Source organism: Monodelphis domestica, chromosome 1, assembly GCF_027887165.1.
Source record: "Monodelphis domestica isolate mMonDom1 chromosome 1, mMonDom1.pri, whole genome shotgun sequence".
Taxonomy (NCBI): Eukaryota; Metazoa; Chordata; class Mammalia; order Didelphimorphia; family Didelphidae; genus Monodelphis; species Monodelphis domestica.
In genome coordinates, this window is record NC_077227.1 from 734,835,154 (window position 1) to 734,848,830 (window position 13,677).

The 13,677-nt window shown below is 46.5% G+C and overlaps 1 protein-coding gene across 4 annotated transcripts; it reads right to left on the reverse strand.

Annotated features, from left to right (window-relative positions):
• Positions 1-1,099: 1,099 nt before the first annotated feature.
• On the reverse strand, positions 1,100-10,213 carry AP5S1 (adaptor related protein complex 5 subunit sigma 1). Of its 4 annotated transcripts, none has more exons than XM_016428216.2 (4): positions 8,308-10,213; positions 7,178-7,230; positions 3,923-4,122; positions 1,100-3,087 (listed from the first exon to the last, which is right to left on the reverse strand). In XM_016428216.2, the coding sequence occupies exons 3-4, from the start codon at positions 4,102-4,104 to the stop codon at positions 2,661-2,663; spliced, it is 609 nt and encodes a 202-aa protein (XP_016283702.1). In that variant the 5' UTR covers positions 4,105-4,122; positions 7,178-7,230; positions 8,308-10,213; the 3' UTR covers positions 1,100-2,660. The 4 variants fall into 4 exon arrangements, with proteins under 4 accessions (XP_016283702.1, XP_016283703.1, XP_001380448.2 ...); XM_016428217.2 differs by lacking the exon at positions 8,308-10,213 and adding an exon at positions 7,488-8,307; XM_001380411.5 differs by lacking the exon at positions 8,308-10,213 and adding an exon at positions 7,856-8,276.
• Positions 10,214-13,677: the final 3,464 nt, after the last annotated feature.

Sequence of the window (13,677 nt, forward strand, 5' to 3'; positions counted from 1 at the left end):
GGTCTAAAATCTTTGGATTATGTTTATCAGGGTGAGTGCCATAATGCCCTTTTGAATGTATGACAATACACATATGGTAGTATAACATCTTGGGCAAAATGGGTTTCCCTGCTTCTGATATCCAAATTCCATGCACTAGTTTGGCCCCCAATTGATGTTTCCATGATTGAACCTCCCTTTCGTTATAAGCTTGTGTGATTTCTTGCTTTTCCACTAGAGTGCAGCACATGTATGGGCCCAAACCTAGCTGCAAATTTTGCAATTACGTCAGCTCTGTTGTTCCCCTGGGATATTTTGCCTTTGCCAAAGGAGTGACCCTTGCAAAGGATTATGGCTACTTCCTTCAGTAACTGAACTGCATCCAAGAGATGTGATATGAGTTCCCTGTATGCTATCTTTTTTCCTGCTGATGTTATAAACCCCCTGTGTTTCCATATATCCCCTGTGCCATTTAAAACCGAAAATGCATACAAGTCACAGTAGATATTAATTTGTCTTTGACAATGTTGAGTGTCATGGTGAGAGCTTTCAGCTCTGCCCCCTGTGTAATGATGTTGCTGGGCAGGGATGCATGCCATAGAGTGCCCGTTTGTGTGACTTCAGATGCTCCAGTGAATCTTATACTGTACCATACAAATGAGGATCCATCTGTGAACATCTCCAGGTCAGGACTTATCAATGGTGTGTTTAAGTCGTTTGGATTTCTGCACTAGCTCTATGGTTTGTAAACAGTCATGCAATGGTTTTCCTGTTTTGATTGTAATTACTATTATAATTTTATATCCTCCTATTTCCCTGCTCATATTGTGCCTTCTGAGGACAAAATTTGATAATTTGACCCAGTCTATTACACAAAAAGCATTTCCTTGGAGCCCCTTGACCCCTTGGTTGGTGTTCTCATTGTAGCTAAATTTCTGATTTCATCTATCTCTTTCTGTATGATTGTTTCCTTAGCCTCATCCAATTTCTGCTTTAAGGCCTTTATCTGGTCATCTTTCTCTTTTTGCTGTTCTGGTTTCCTACAAATAAGTGGCAGAATTTCTTAGTTCTTATGTGAGAGAATCGTATGTAGGACAGAAACTCTTGAAGACGGTCTTAATTGTGTTGCAACATCCTTTTAATAATTGCCTTTTCATGTATTGTGTCATTTGCTCACTATCTTGGGGGAATCCTAATATGGCCTTTGTATTAGGGGATTATTTTAAGTGGGAGATGATAATTTCAAGATCAGATCTGCCAATCTCCTCCCTCTTTCCTCCCTGTCCTACCTCCCTCTTCCCTCCCCCCCCCCCCTTAGTTGATTCTTCTGTTGGTAGCACTGAAGTCAGCTTAAAGTGAGTATCTTGGTATACCAAACAAAGTACTCTCTCTCATTTCTAAGTTTGAGTAAGGGGTTTTATTTGGGAGAAGGGGAAAGGTAAGAAGTTGAAGGGAGAGAGGGTTTGAGGTTTCCCTAATACTAAAACAATTCCCAAGTTGGAGGATGATGGAATAGAGTTCAGATATGGGAAAATGGTCAATAGCTTTGAAGATTCAGTCACTGTAGTATAGTACAGAGAAACCAGAGAACAGGACTTTTGTCCTTCCTCCTTTCTGTCCCAAGGGCAAGAGACCAAGTTTTTCAGTTTGCCTCTTCCTTTTTCAATGGTCCTTCCTGGTCCCCATTCTATTTAGAATGTCCATCTTGATTGACAGGTTCTGCAGTACTAGCTTCTCCAGCTCTGCTGCAGACTTTTCCTATTTTCTCTCCTCCACAATATTACACCTCTGCATTTTCTAATAGCCTATCTAGAAAGATAGAAGGGTGTTCTTTGGGTTGTCTAATCCTTTTAAATTTTCCCCATGCATTTGGGTGGACACAGAAGGATTTTATCACCTCTAAAAGGTCTTCGCTTGCTTTTTTCAAATAAGTTAAATTCTGGGGATTAGAAAATTTCATGTCCCCATAAAATTCCGGCCAGCTCATAAGTTTTGGATCCTCCCTGGTTTTTCTAAGAAATTGGGCTGGTTCTTGAAGGGTAAATAATTCCTTTAAAAGGATCTATGTATCTTCAATATGTGGCTCATAAAGTTTGAAGGCACGTTTCATCTCCTTAACAACATAATGGCTCAATGTAAAAGCAAGGCATTCTTTTGCATAATGCCTCCAGGTCCATTCCTCAGAACGATTTATGGATTTTCACGAGGACCACCCCTGAATCTGCATTTAGTTTAGCAAAATCTTGTAAAGGCAGGATATTTTGTGCTCCTGCAGCCCCCTCGGTGTGTATAGGTTCTGTGCTGGTTTTGTCTGTGCAGAGCCCAATGGTTAGAGTAGTTGTGGTGTCCTTATCCTTATTACAGTCCTTATCAGAGCCCTTGTCTGAAGCAGTGTCATTTCCCATTTTGTCTGGTTTAGATTAACCCCTGATACAATTCCCTCATGTTGTTGAACTGACTTAGTGTCACCATTAGTGTCGGATCTACAGTATGACTGTTATTTTTGCCTGTGACCAGTTTGATTCCCTACCTCACCGTACTGAAGATTTGCCATGCCAACACTGTTGTGACAAACCAGACAGAGAGGTCGGATCTCATGGGGACTTGGGGCGACACCAGCTTCAGCAGTTCAGATTCTGCTGCTGAGGGAGGGCAGCAGGAGAGCCCAGGCTGGGCCTTCTTCATCTGGCCAGGCTGGTGCTCAGCTCCTTCTCCAATGCCTGGACAAACTGGTCATTGAGAAAGAGCAACTGGCCCTGGGGGAGGAAGTGGTTGAGGATGGCCTCAATGCGGTCCCCTCGGAGGAGCACATTGCTGCCCGAGGACAGCAGCTTCAGGTGCTCCAGCAGAAGGCGGGTGAGCAGGCGCAGGGTGCTCTCGGCCAGCAGCAGGTTCTCGTGGGGCTCGCACACCAAGGCACAGCCCAGGGACAGGAGCCTGAGCCATACCACAACCTTGGCTTCCTGGAAGGGGTCCCCGGGGCGAAGGCGGAAGACACCTGAGGGGGCATCCTGGAGGGGGATGGGCTCATCAGAGGACTGGGGCAGGAGGTCTGTGGGAGGCCGGCCTGACGCCTGCTGCAGCAGCTTACATGCCGTCTCTGCCTGTCTGGGAGAGGAAGAGAATCCAGGCCCGTGGCAGGGGGACCGAGGAGGAAGAAGCCCCTGCACAGGGAAGGGCAGACAACCCAGGGCCTTCTTCCCCTTCCACCCTGACCCTGGTCTGAGACCCCCGTCCTGAACACGTCACCTGAGGGTTGGGCAAAGAGCTCCAACCCAGGGGGCAGGAGGTGCCCAAATGCCTCCATGTGCCGGGGGTTCCCCTGGGCTTGTTTCTCTCTCTGGACAGGGAGAATGGGCCTGTTTGAGACGGACTTCACCCAAACACCCAGGAAGGATTCCCGCCACACTTCTCGTCATGCCAAGGGGGTCCCTGTGTCAAGTGCTGCATGCTCCGGCCTTGGGACACGGTCCTGGGCTTGGAGATTTGCTCTTCCAGGCCAGCAGGGGGAGACCTCAGCCTGTGCCTGCAGGAAGTCTCCTGTCCGGGCTCTGGGTGGCCAGGGCCCTATAGCAAGGGCAGGGTGAAGCATGCCGGCCTCCATCCCCTGTGGGTCCCTCTCCCCCCTGGGCCGCCCCAAGATCCGGCTAGGTTTGAGTACAACTTAACAAACAGCCTCTGGATAAACCCAAAGAATTGCCCGACTCCAGAAAGCATCTGTGGGCCTGCCTTGATCATACCAGGCTTGGGTCACCCTGAACACTAGAACTGTTGAGTGGGAAGAGCCCAAGACTCGCAGTTGGCAGCGCTCAGGTCTCACTGCTCTGAGCCTCCATTTGGGGACCTGTCAGATGGGCACAACAATCCCTGAACTCCCTATAGCCCAGGGCTGCAGGGTCACAGGAGTAGGGGACCAGGAATATGCAGATGGCCTTCCCTTTACCTTGCCACAGCCAAGAGCTGCTCCTTCCTGAGCAGCCTGTCCCTCTCTGGCCCGCGAGGCCCGGGCTCATCCGGCAATCTCTCTGAGCCAAACACTTGCGAGTACAGCACGCGGCAGAAGGTGGCATCCCCAGTGGCCTGGCCACTGCCACTCAGGGTGTGGATCAGGAATGCATGGACCATGGTGGCAGAGGCTTTGTCCTAAAAGGGGAACCCAGGACAATCAGAAGGGGATGGGGGTGGGAGGGCAGATGGGTGGCTTAGTGGATGGAGAGCCAGGAGGTCCTGGGTTCAAATCTGAACTCAGACACTTCCTAGCTGAGTGACCCTGGGCCAGTCCCTTAACCCCCATTGCCTAGCCCTCACTATTCTTTTGCCTTGGAACTGATACTTAGTATTGATTCTAAGACAAAAAACTAAAGGTTTACATATTTTTTAAATTATACAGATATGCATATATGTATATGGCATAGGGGAAAAGTATGCCTCTGAAGTGGGAGGCCCTAGACTCAAATCTTACCTCGGATGCCTGCCGTCTGATGCCCCTGGGCCTCTGCTTCCCCCAGAAGGGAAAGAGCCTCGCAGGCCCCTTCCAGCTCTGGATTTCCAGTCTAAAGAACCAGGGGCAGGGCGCTGGTGAGAGCCAAAGCAGTGCCAAGCCCTGATCTCTGCCCCTATGGAGCTCACAGGGGAGCAGATGGAGAAGGCACAAGCTCAAATCTGGGGCCAGAACATGGTACATTTTCTGTTAATGCACTGCCTAGGATTCCAGGGCTCTGGCACTGACTGTGACTGAACAGGGCACCATGCCACTCTCTGGGGCTCAATTCCCTCACGGCTGGCAAGAAAATAAGATGCTTAAAAGTCAGCCTGGGAGTCACTGAAAAACCAGTCCTAGAGGACAGAAAGTGAAACACATGCCTCCCTCTTTTTAGGGAGAAAGACAAGGATCAATAAAGACAGAGACTGTGCAGAATAGTACCCAAGACAAGGTCACCCATGAAATCACCTCTTTTGGCTAAATTGTTCTTTTGGTTACAATGAGGGTTTGAGTCTAGGGCAGTCACTAGAGTGGCTATTTTTCCTTAATTGCTTTATTTGTTACAAGGGAGGATAAGTTCAATTTGAGAGCATGGGAGGGAAAACAGAGAGCAGGGAGAGAGTAATGTTAAAAAAATAAATAAAGGCAGAGCCAATATAATTAAAATGACCTAAACTAATCTATTTATTTGAGCTATCCCAATTAAATTATCAAAAAATTATTTTATTGACTTAGAAAAAATAACAAAATTCATTTAAAAAAACAAAAAATCAAGAATGACAAAATAATTAATGAAAAAAAGGTAAAGGAAGGAAGTATAGCAGAACCAGATTTTGAATTGTAATATAAAGCAGTATTCATCAAAACTATCTGGTACTGGCCAAGAAATAGAAAGGTAGATCAGTGAAACAGGAGGGACAAACAACAAAGAGTAGTAAATGATTATTGTAACCTTATATTTGACTAAATAGATTTGGGTTTTGTGGTTAAGAAATCACTATTTGATAAAAATTGTTGGGACAGCTAAAAAGTTGTTTGGCAGAAACTAGGGAGACAGACCAATATCTTACACCTTTTGCTAAGATAAGATCAAAATAGATACATTAACCAGATGTAAAAAGAGATAAAAGTAAATTAGAAGAACAGGGAATATATTAACTATCAGATTTATGATTGGGAGAGGAATTTATGAATAAACAAGAGATAGAGAGCACTGTGAGATATAAAATGGATAATTTTGAGTACATTAACTTGAAAAGTTTTTGTACAAGTAAAACAAATGTGGCTAAGATGAGAATGAAAATAGAAAATTGGCGGGGGCGGGGGGGGGGAATGTTATGGGCAGCCTCTCAGATAGAGGTCTCACATCTAAATTTATATAGAAAGACCTTTGTTAAATTTAGAAGAATAATAAAAGCCATCCCCAACTGATAAATGACAAAAAAATATTAACAGATAATTTTCAAATTAAGAAATCAAAGCCATATATAAATAAATGAATAAATGCTTTAAATCACTACTGATTAGAGAAGAGAAATGCAAACCCAAATAACTCCAAGAAATTATCTTGTACCTATTAGACTGGCTAAAATGACAAATGGAAGGGATAATATACTTTTGGTGGAGCTGTGAATTCGTCCAACCATTTTGGAATTACACCCAGAGAGTTGTAAAACTGGAAATCCTTAGACCTAGAAATACCACTGCTGGATCTCTTTCCCAAGGAAATCAGGGGAAAAGGAAAAGAACACATATGTTCCAAAATATTTATAGCAGTCTTCTTTGTGGTGGCAAAGAATTGGAAATCGAGGGGATACCAATCAATTGGGGAATGGCTAAATAAACTGTGGCATATTATTGTGATAAAATACTACTGTGCCTTAAGAAGCAATGAGCAGGCTAAAAACCCTAAAATATATGGCATTACAAAAGGAACCAAAAGTTAGTGTAAATAAAATGTCATTTTCTTCCCCATCCAAGACCACTGAACCCCTGTGTGTGTGTGAACGCTAGGTAAAGAACCCTTGAACTAGAAAGGAAGTAAAATGGACAATTTTCATTATATAACATTAAAAAGGTATCACACAAACAAAACCAATTTAGCTAAAATTAAAAGATAGCCAGGTATGGGGATGGGAGGGGGTCGGGGTCGGGTGGGAATCTTTACAGGAAATTTCTCTAATAAATGTCTCATTTTTCTTTTAAACCCCTTATCTTCTGTCTTAGAATCAATACTATGCATTGGTTCTAAGGCAGAAGAGTGGTAAGGGCTAGGCAATGGGGGTCGAGTGACTTGCCCAGAGTCACACAGCTGGGAAGGGTCTGAAGCCATATTTGAACCCAGGATCTCCTGTCTCTAGGCCTGACTCTTAGTCCACTGGGCCAACCAGCGGCCCCCTAAATGTCTCATTTCTAAAAGATATAGAAATTGGATTTAAATTTATGAAAATAAGAGAGAAGGTATAAGGGGAGTGAAGAATCCAGATAGGCCTCCCATTAGATGAGTTAAGCCTAAAGGGAGAGAGAAAGGAGATAGGGGAATAGACAGTGATGTCCCATCACTCCCATATGAACTCACCCCCCCCCCCCAACTGAACCTTCCAGGGTAACAAATCAACAGAGAACCTAGGCAAAATCCAATTACCTATCAATCAGGAAGATCAAAAGTGCTTATGGAATCTGCAGGTAACGCAAAGGGATGGGGGGGATATTTACCTGGAGGAGTCAAGATCTCAAAAGACCCAACAGACCAGGATGTTGATCCAAATCTAGAAAAATGAAATTGAATAGAGATAAATATCAAATCTTATACTTAGGTTAAAAAACAAAAATCTACTTCCTAGCAGGCAGCTCAGTTGCTCAGTGGATGGAGAGCCTGCCTTGGTGCTAGGAGGTCCTGGGTTCAAATCCTGCTTAAACACTTCCTGAACTTACTTAGCTCAAATGAGAAGCACATAAAATGCTATGTAAATCATAAAGTACTAATAAAATGGCAGAAGCGCAGTAAAAGTTTATGAAACAAAACCTGCTTCACAGGCACCAAACGGGAGACAGGGCTGGGCAGTGGCAGCTTGTCTCCAAACCGAACCCAGTGCGCTGAAGAGACAAGGAGGCCATGTGACCCTGGGCAAGTCCCTCGGCCTCCGCTTGCCTCCGGGGCAAGCCAGGCGGACCGGGATCATCTCCTAGAGTCCACCACAAACCTTAGGCGCTACATAAATGTTCTGTTATTAATGACTGGGCTTGACGTCAGGTAGAATGTCGGGGCCCCTACGGCTTTCCCCAAAGTCGGACGTGCTCCCCCTCCTTCGACAGCAAGGAGGGCCAGGCTCCAACTTTGGGATCCGCCCTGGGTTTGAAATCGAAGCTGCCAGTTTCTACCAACGTGGGTACCTCGGAGATCCCGTCTGGCTCTACAGATACACTTTCGTGCTCTAAACAATCAAAGACACCCGGGGCGTCGGAAGTGGGCCGGCCTGGCAGCAGAGGGATGACTAGAATGACTCCAGAAGACAGCTGACCAAGTCATACAGGGGCCGGGCCTGGTCAGCCCCTCCCCACCGTCCCCGGGCTTCGAAGAGCAGCCGCTAGAGGCCGAGGGCGCCCATGTCACTTCCGCAATGCGCAGCTCGGCACCAGGTGCATGCTGGTCATTGTGGTCCCTCTACAAATAGCCGAACGCCGGAAGGTCTGTCTTAGGGCGGGTCTCCTCCGCCCCTCCTCCTCCTCCTCCTCGCTCCTCCCCTCCCCCTCGATCACGTCGCACTCAGCCCTCACGGAGCTGGGCAGCCTTAGGGAGGGGAGAATCACGGACGCAGCGGAGCCGGTCACCAATGGACACTTACGTCAGCGCGCATGCACGGCGCGGTGTCGGACGCGAGCAGGAGCTTGCGCACGAGCACGCACCCAAGCAGGCCACGGGGCGGGGTCCTGAGAGCTTTGAAAAGTCGTTGTCTGGCCGTGGGGGTGGGGCTGCTGAGACTGGAGACGGGGGCGAGGTCACCTCCGGGGGCGGGGTCTTTTGAGTCCTTTTACCAATTTCTGGAAGAGTGACTCTTCCTTCCTGCTTTCCGTCCTAGGCTGGCTCCCCAGGGTCAGAGGACGCCCTCTCCAGGCTGCAGGCTGAAGCCTCCCACGTGACCCGTGCTACCCTGCTCCTGGCGTCCTAGCTGGGCACCGCCTCCTGCTACTAGCAGGCCTCTCTTCTCTAGGTCCCCCATTTGTAAAGTGGGCTACCGAGAGCCAGAGTGAAATCTAGGGTGTCTCTAAAGAAAAGCCTGGGCGGGGAGCCGCTGGGTGGCACCGTGGACCAAGAGCCAGGCCTGGAGATGGGAGGACCTGGGTTCCAGTTTGGCCACAGACACTTCCCAGCTGGGAGACCCTGGGCAAGTCACTTAACCTCCCTGCCTAGCCCTGACCTCTCTTCTGCCTTGGAAGTGATTCATAGTGTGGATTCTAAGATGCAAAGTACATTTTTTAAAATCCTAAGCCTGGGGGGAGGGGAGGCGGGTCTCTGTCCCCCCTCCCCTGAAATCCCACCTCCTACAAGGTGCCTCTCTCGGTAGCCCTCCCTCTCAGTGCCTTCTCTCTGTAGCTTAGCTCAGCACACCAGCCTCTCTCCTACGGGTCCAAGGGCCGTCCTGCTCTCTAGCCCCTCAGGAGGACGGACGCTGGCTCTGCTGGATCTGCCCCCCAAAGCTCTTCTTGTGCCCGGACTTTCTGGAGAGCCTCTGAGAAGCTGGCCCATCCCGCATGGCTCCCGGGGCCCATCCACGTGTGAGCAGGGCCCAAACATCTTCCAGAACCCATCCCAGCCGAGGTGCTGCCATGTCCTAAACAGTTTGCTTAAAGGCCTGGCCCGGGGCAGAAACTGAATTCCCGGCCTGGCCCAACCTTACTTTGATGTTTCTCTCAGCTTAATGTGGCTTCTCTTCCTGAGGTCATGTTTGGCCTGAGACACTTCCTGGCTGAGTGACCCTGGGCAAGTCATTTAATCCTAGTTGCCTCAGTTTCCTCACCTGTAAAATGAACCGGAAAAGGAAATAGTGAACCTTTCCAGTGTCTCTGCCAAAAAACCCAAATGGGGTCACAGAGTTGGACACAACTGAAAATGACTGAACAACAAGAGCAACTTAATTCTGGGTTGAGGCAAAAGTCAGTTTACTGAACAGTATTTGAATAACCAAACAGCAGATTGTACAGGTAACAGAAGGAGAAAACGGGGAAAGAGCAAAGCTTTCCTTTAGCCTGGAATGTCTCCGGCATGTCTCTCACCTCCCTCCTGACCTAGTCAGGCATCTCCAACCTCTGTTGGTCATCTTGAACTGGATGTCTTAGCGACATCTCACCCTCCACTTGCCCAACAGTGAATTTGTTCTCTTTTTCCCCAAAACTCCCCCCTTAGGTGTTTTATGTCATATATTTCTATGTCTTTTACATTTGTTATTTATCTCTTTGCTCTACAAATACATATAATAATATATGTTTTATATAAAATACTTCATATATTTATCTGATAGTTATCACTCATATATTTGTTTTACAAAGTATATATTGTATATAATGTAATAAGCATTTTACATAAAATACATATTTGTGTCATATTTATTACTTCTATATTTGCTTTATCAAATACTATCTCAAATATATAACAATATGTTTTACATAAAATGTCACATATTTATTATATCTTATAGTTATTCTTTGTATATTTACTTTACAAAATGCATGCCAAATAAATATATAACAATATGTGTAAGTCTTTTGTAGTAAAACGTCTCCTTTATAGGTGGTTCCTCACATGTTATCTCTGCCACTGGGCTGTGAGTCCCTTGAGGACAGAGATTGTATCCCTGCCCTGCCTGGCACATAGTAGGCATTTAATACATGCTGGGTGTCTTGACTTGAACTGACTTTCCCCTGCTCAGACTTTCCTCTGCTCCAGGCTTTCCCTCTCCCCTCCAACCCACTTCTATTCTCTTCCCCCCATTCTGAGAAAGGTTCTCCCTTTCTACACAGATGGTTTCAGGTATGGCTCTGCCTGTCACAGAAGAGCTTGGATTGATTTAGGATATTCAGGCCCTTCTCTCTCAGTCCTAATCGTTTGACTCAATCAAAAAGAGTTCTCTCCTATTTAAAACGCCTGAGCCCAAAGGCCCCCTTGCACTGGGTCCAAATCTTGACTTGGCACTTACTAATCTGTGTGATCTTGGCCAAGTCACCTATCCTCTGGACCTTGGTTTCCTCATCTTTAAATGAATAGCCTCAGAGACCCTCTCCAACATTAAATATATAAGCCTTGGACCTCTCAGAGACTCATTTCTCCCTCTATAAAACAAGAGGGTTGGACAGGCTCCCCTCTAAGATCCTTCCTAAAAGGAGTTGAGGAGAGTCAGAAGCACAACTGAAAACAGAAAACCACCGACAAGATCCTTTGCAGTTCTGAATTGATTTCATTATGTGCCAACCTGGTGGCAGGCACTGTGTGAGTCTCCGCTTCTATTTGGGGGCATTCTATGGGCACAGAGGAGCAAAAAGTCCCTGAAAGAGGGGGAGAGGGTGACGGGATCCTGGTGGGGACATCAGGGAAAGCTTCCCAGGGAGGTGGCACCTGGGCAGAGACCCCGAGGAAAAGCCTGGGCAAGGGCTTCAAGAGGGGAGAGAGCAGGCAGAGTCCAGGAAACCAGAGCGTGTTGTTGTTCAGTCCTTTGGGTCCAGTCTGACTCTGGGACCCAATTTGGGGTTTTCTTTTAATTTTTTATTTGTTATTTTCATGTCCATATTGGTCACTGCTGTAAGAGCAGAATATAGACAGAATACAGAACCCAAATTCCAAATAAAACCATAAATACACTGATGGGAAAGACGACGCCAACAGTTCTTTCTCCAGAGATTGGGAGTTTTCTTGGCAAAGATCCTGGCGTGGTTTGCCATTTCCTGCTCCAGCTCATTTTACAGAGGAGGAAACTGAGGCAGACAGGGTGAACTAAGCTCCCATGTGGGGGCTGCCAACATTTGGGGACCTTAAAAAGATCTTCCTGGTGTCTCTCTATCCAGGCGGCAGGGGGAGCTCCTGCCTCGGGCCAAGGACTCGACCTAAGCATGGACAATCCCTTGTGAGCTGTGGAAGCCGGGACCTCAGAGAAGATCCTCCCCATCAGAGGGAGGAGAAGATCGAGGCCCAAAGACAGAGGCCCGTCCAGCAAGTGGCCCAGGATCCCCCAGGCCTCCGCAGATCAGCCCTCAGCCCCGAGATTCACGGCTTCTTTACACAGAGCTGAACCAGGGCCCGCTTTCAGTCAGCTTCGAGTTTTCATTCATCTCCACACAACCACCAGTGAATGGGGAGGAAAAGCTCTCTGGAAAGATCCAGGAGAGGAATGAGATGGGGGGGGGGGGCGAAACAAGTGGAGGCTGGATTTAGGGGAAACGTCCCAACCGAAGTAGAAACACCTGCCTGAGGGGGGCCTGATCAGAGACTGAGCATCATCCACTTCTTACTTATTTATATTTTACATTTATATATTGTATATATATATTATGATATAGCACATTTCTATATTGTATATCTATAGCATAGCATATTTCTATATTGTATATCTATTATATTATATAACATATTTCCATATTCTCTATTATGTTATATCATAATATAGCACATTTCTATATTGTATATCTATATCATAGCATATTTCTATATTGTATGTCTATTATATTATAATATAGCATATTTCTATATTGTATATCTATTATATCATAACATATTTATAATTATATCTCATATTATATCATAATATATTTATATATTGCTTCTCTATTAAATTATAATATGTTTATATATTGTATAACTATATTAGATGGCGAAATATTGATATAGTGTATATATCCATTATGTCACAATATAGCATATCTATAAATTGTATCTCCATTCTATTCTAATATATTTATATATTGCTTCACTCTTGTAATGTATTTATATATTACATAGCTATATTAGATGGCAATATATTGATATAGTGTATATATCCATTATGTCACAATGTAGCATATTTATAGATTGTATCTCTATGAAATTATATAGTAACCCAACATATTTTATGTTGCATACTATTATATTTCATATGTTATATCTTTTATATTGTAATATCTTTATGTTCTATGTTTTAACACCTTTGTATATACTAGAATTTGCAGAATGTTATTTCATTAAAATGTGTCATTTCTGTGTTATTTCATTAAATCTTCATCACCACCCTTTGGGGAGAGGCTACAGTCGTCTCCATTGTACAGATGAGGAAACTGAGGCTGAGAGAGACTTTATGTCCCAGTCCAGGGTCACAAAGCTAGTAACTGCGTGAGGCAGGATTCCCACTCCGGTCTTCCTCCCTTGATTTCCCTCCTTCTGTCCAACGCAAATCCTCGCTGCCCCCCCCTCAGCCTTCTTTGGCTCACCAGCAGGGGCCACGAGCCCTTCCCGAGCGGGGCGCCCGGGCTAGGTGTCGGGCATGGCTGGTAAGCGCCGGACGAGGGGCTCCCCAGAAGGACAGCGCCAGGGCAGTCAGAGTAAAGGTCGCTGGAGCCTGGGAAGGGGAGGAACACTGATCCTAACCGGAGCGCGCGGCTCCCTCTGCGGACGTGGCTGCCTCGGGTCCCTGCGAGTGTCAAAGGCTCGCCTCGGGCACGACGTCTCTTCCCGGCTCCGCCGCTCCCGGAGAGCCAGAGCTGCCTCCCGCCTTTCTGCGTGCTGGTGGGCTTTCCGCGCGGGGCTTTGAAGGGGTGGGGGGGAGGGGCGTTAGGGGCCGCTCCTGGGAGAACCAGGCTACAGACAGTCACAGCAGCTCCGAGGCGTGAATGGGGGATCCTGGTGCGGGCTGATGGCACGGCAGAGATGAAAATGTTATTGGAATATCAGCAAAACGATCCGATTTCACTATGAATTCTGATAGGGGCGGCTGGATAGCACAGGGGATAGAATGCCAGGCTTGGAGACCAGAGGTCCTGGGTTCAAAAGTGACCTCAGACTCTTCCTAGCTGCGTGACCCTGGGCAAGTCACTTCACCCTGTTTGCCTCCATTTCCTCATCCGTAAAATGAACTAGAGAAGGAAATGGTAAGCCAATCTGGCCTCTGACACTCACTAGCTGCGTGACCCTGGGCAAGTCATTTCTTCATCCCTAAAATGAGCTGGAGAAGGACGTGGCAAAGGACTCCAGGCTC

What these genes read in the sequence shown, in the direction of transcription:
- AP5S1 (XM_016428216.2), bottom strand. Translation starts at nt 4,104, where the DNA reads ATGGTCCATGCATTCCTGATCCACACCCTGAGTGGCAGTGGCCAGGCC. An exon ending in CAGCTCTTGGCTGTGGCAAG is followed by an intron (nt 3,088 to 3,922) that starts GTAAAGGGAAGG and finishes TTCCTCTCCCAG; the next exon opens with ACAGGCAGAGACGGCATGTA.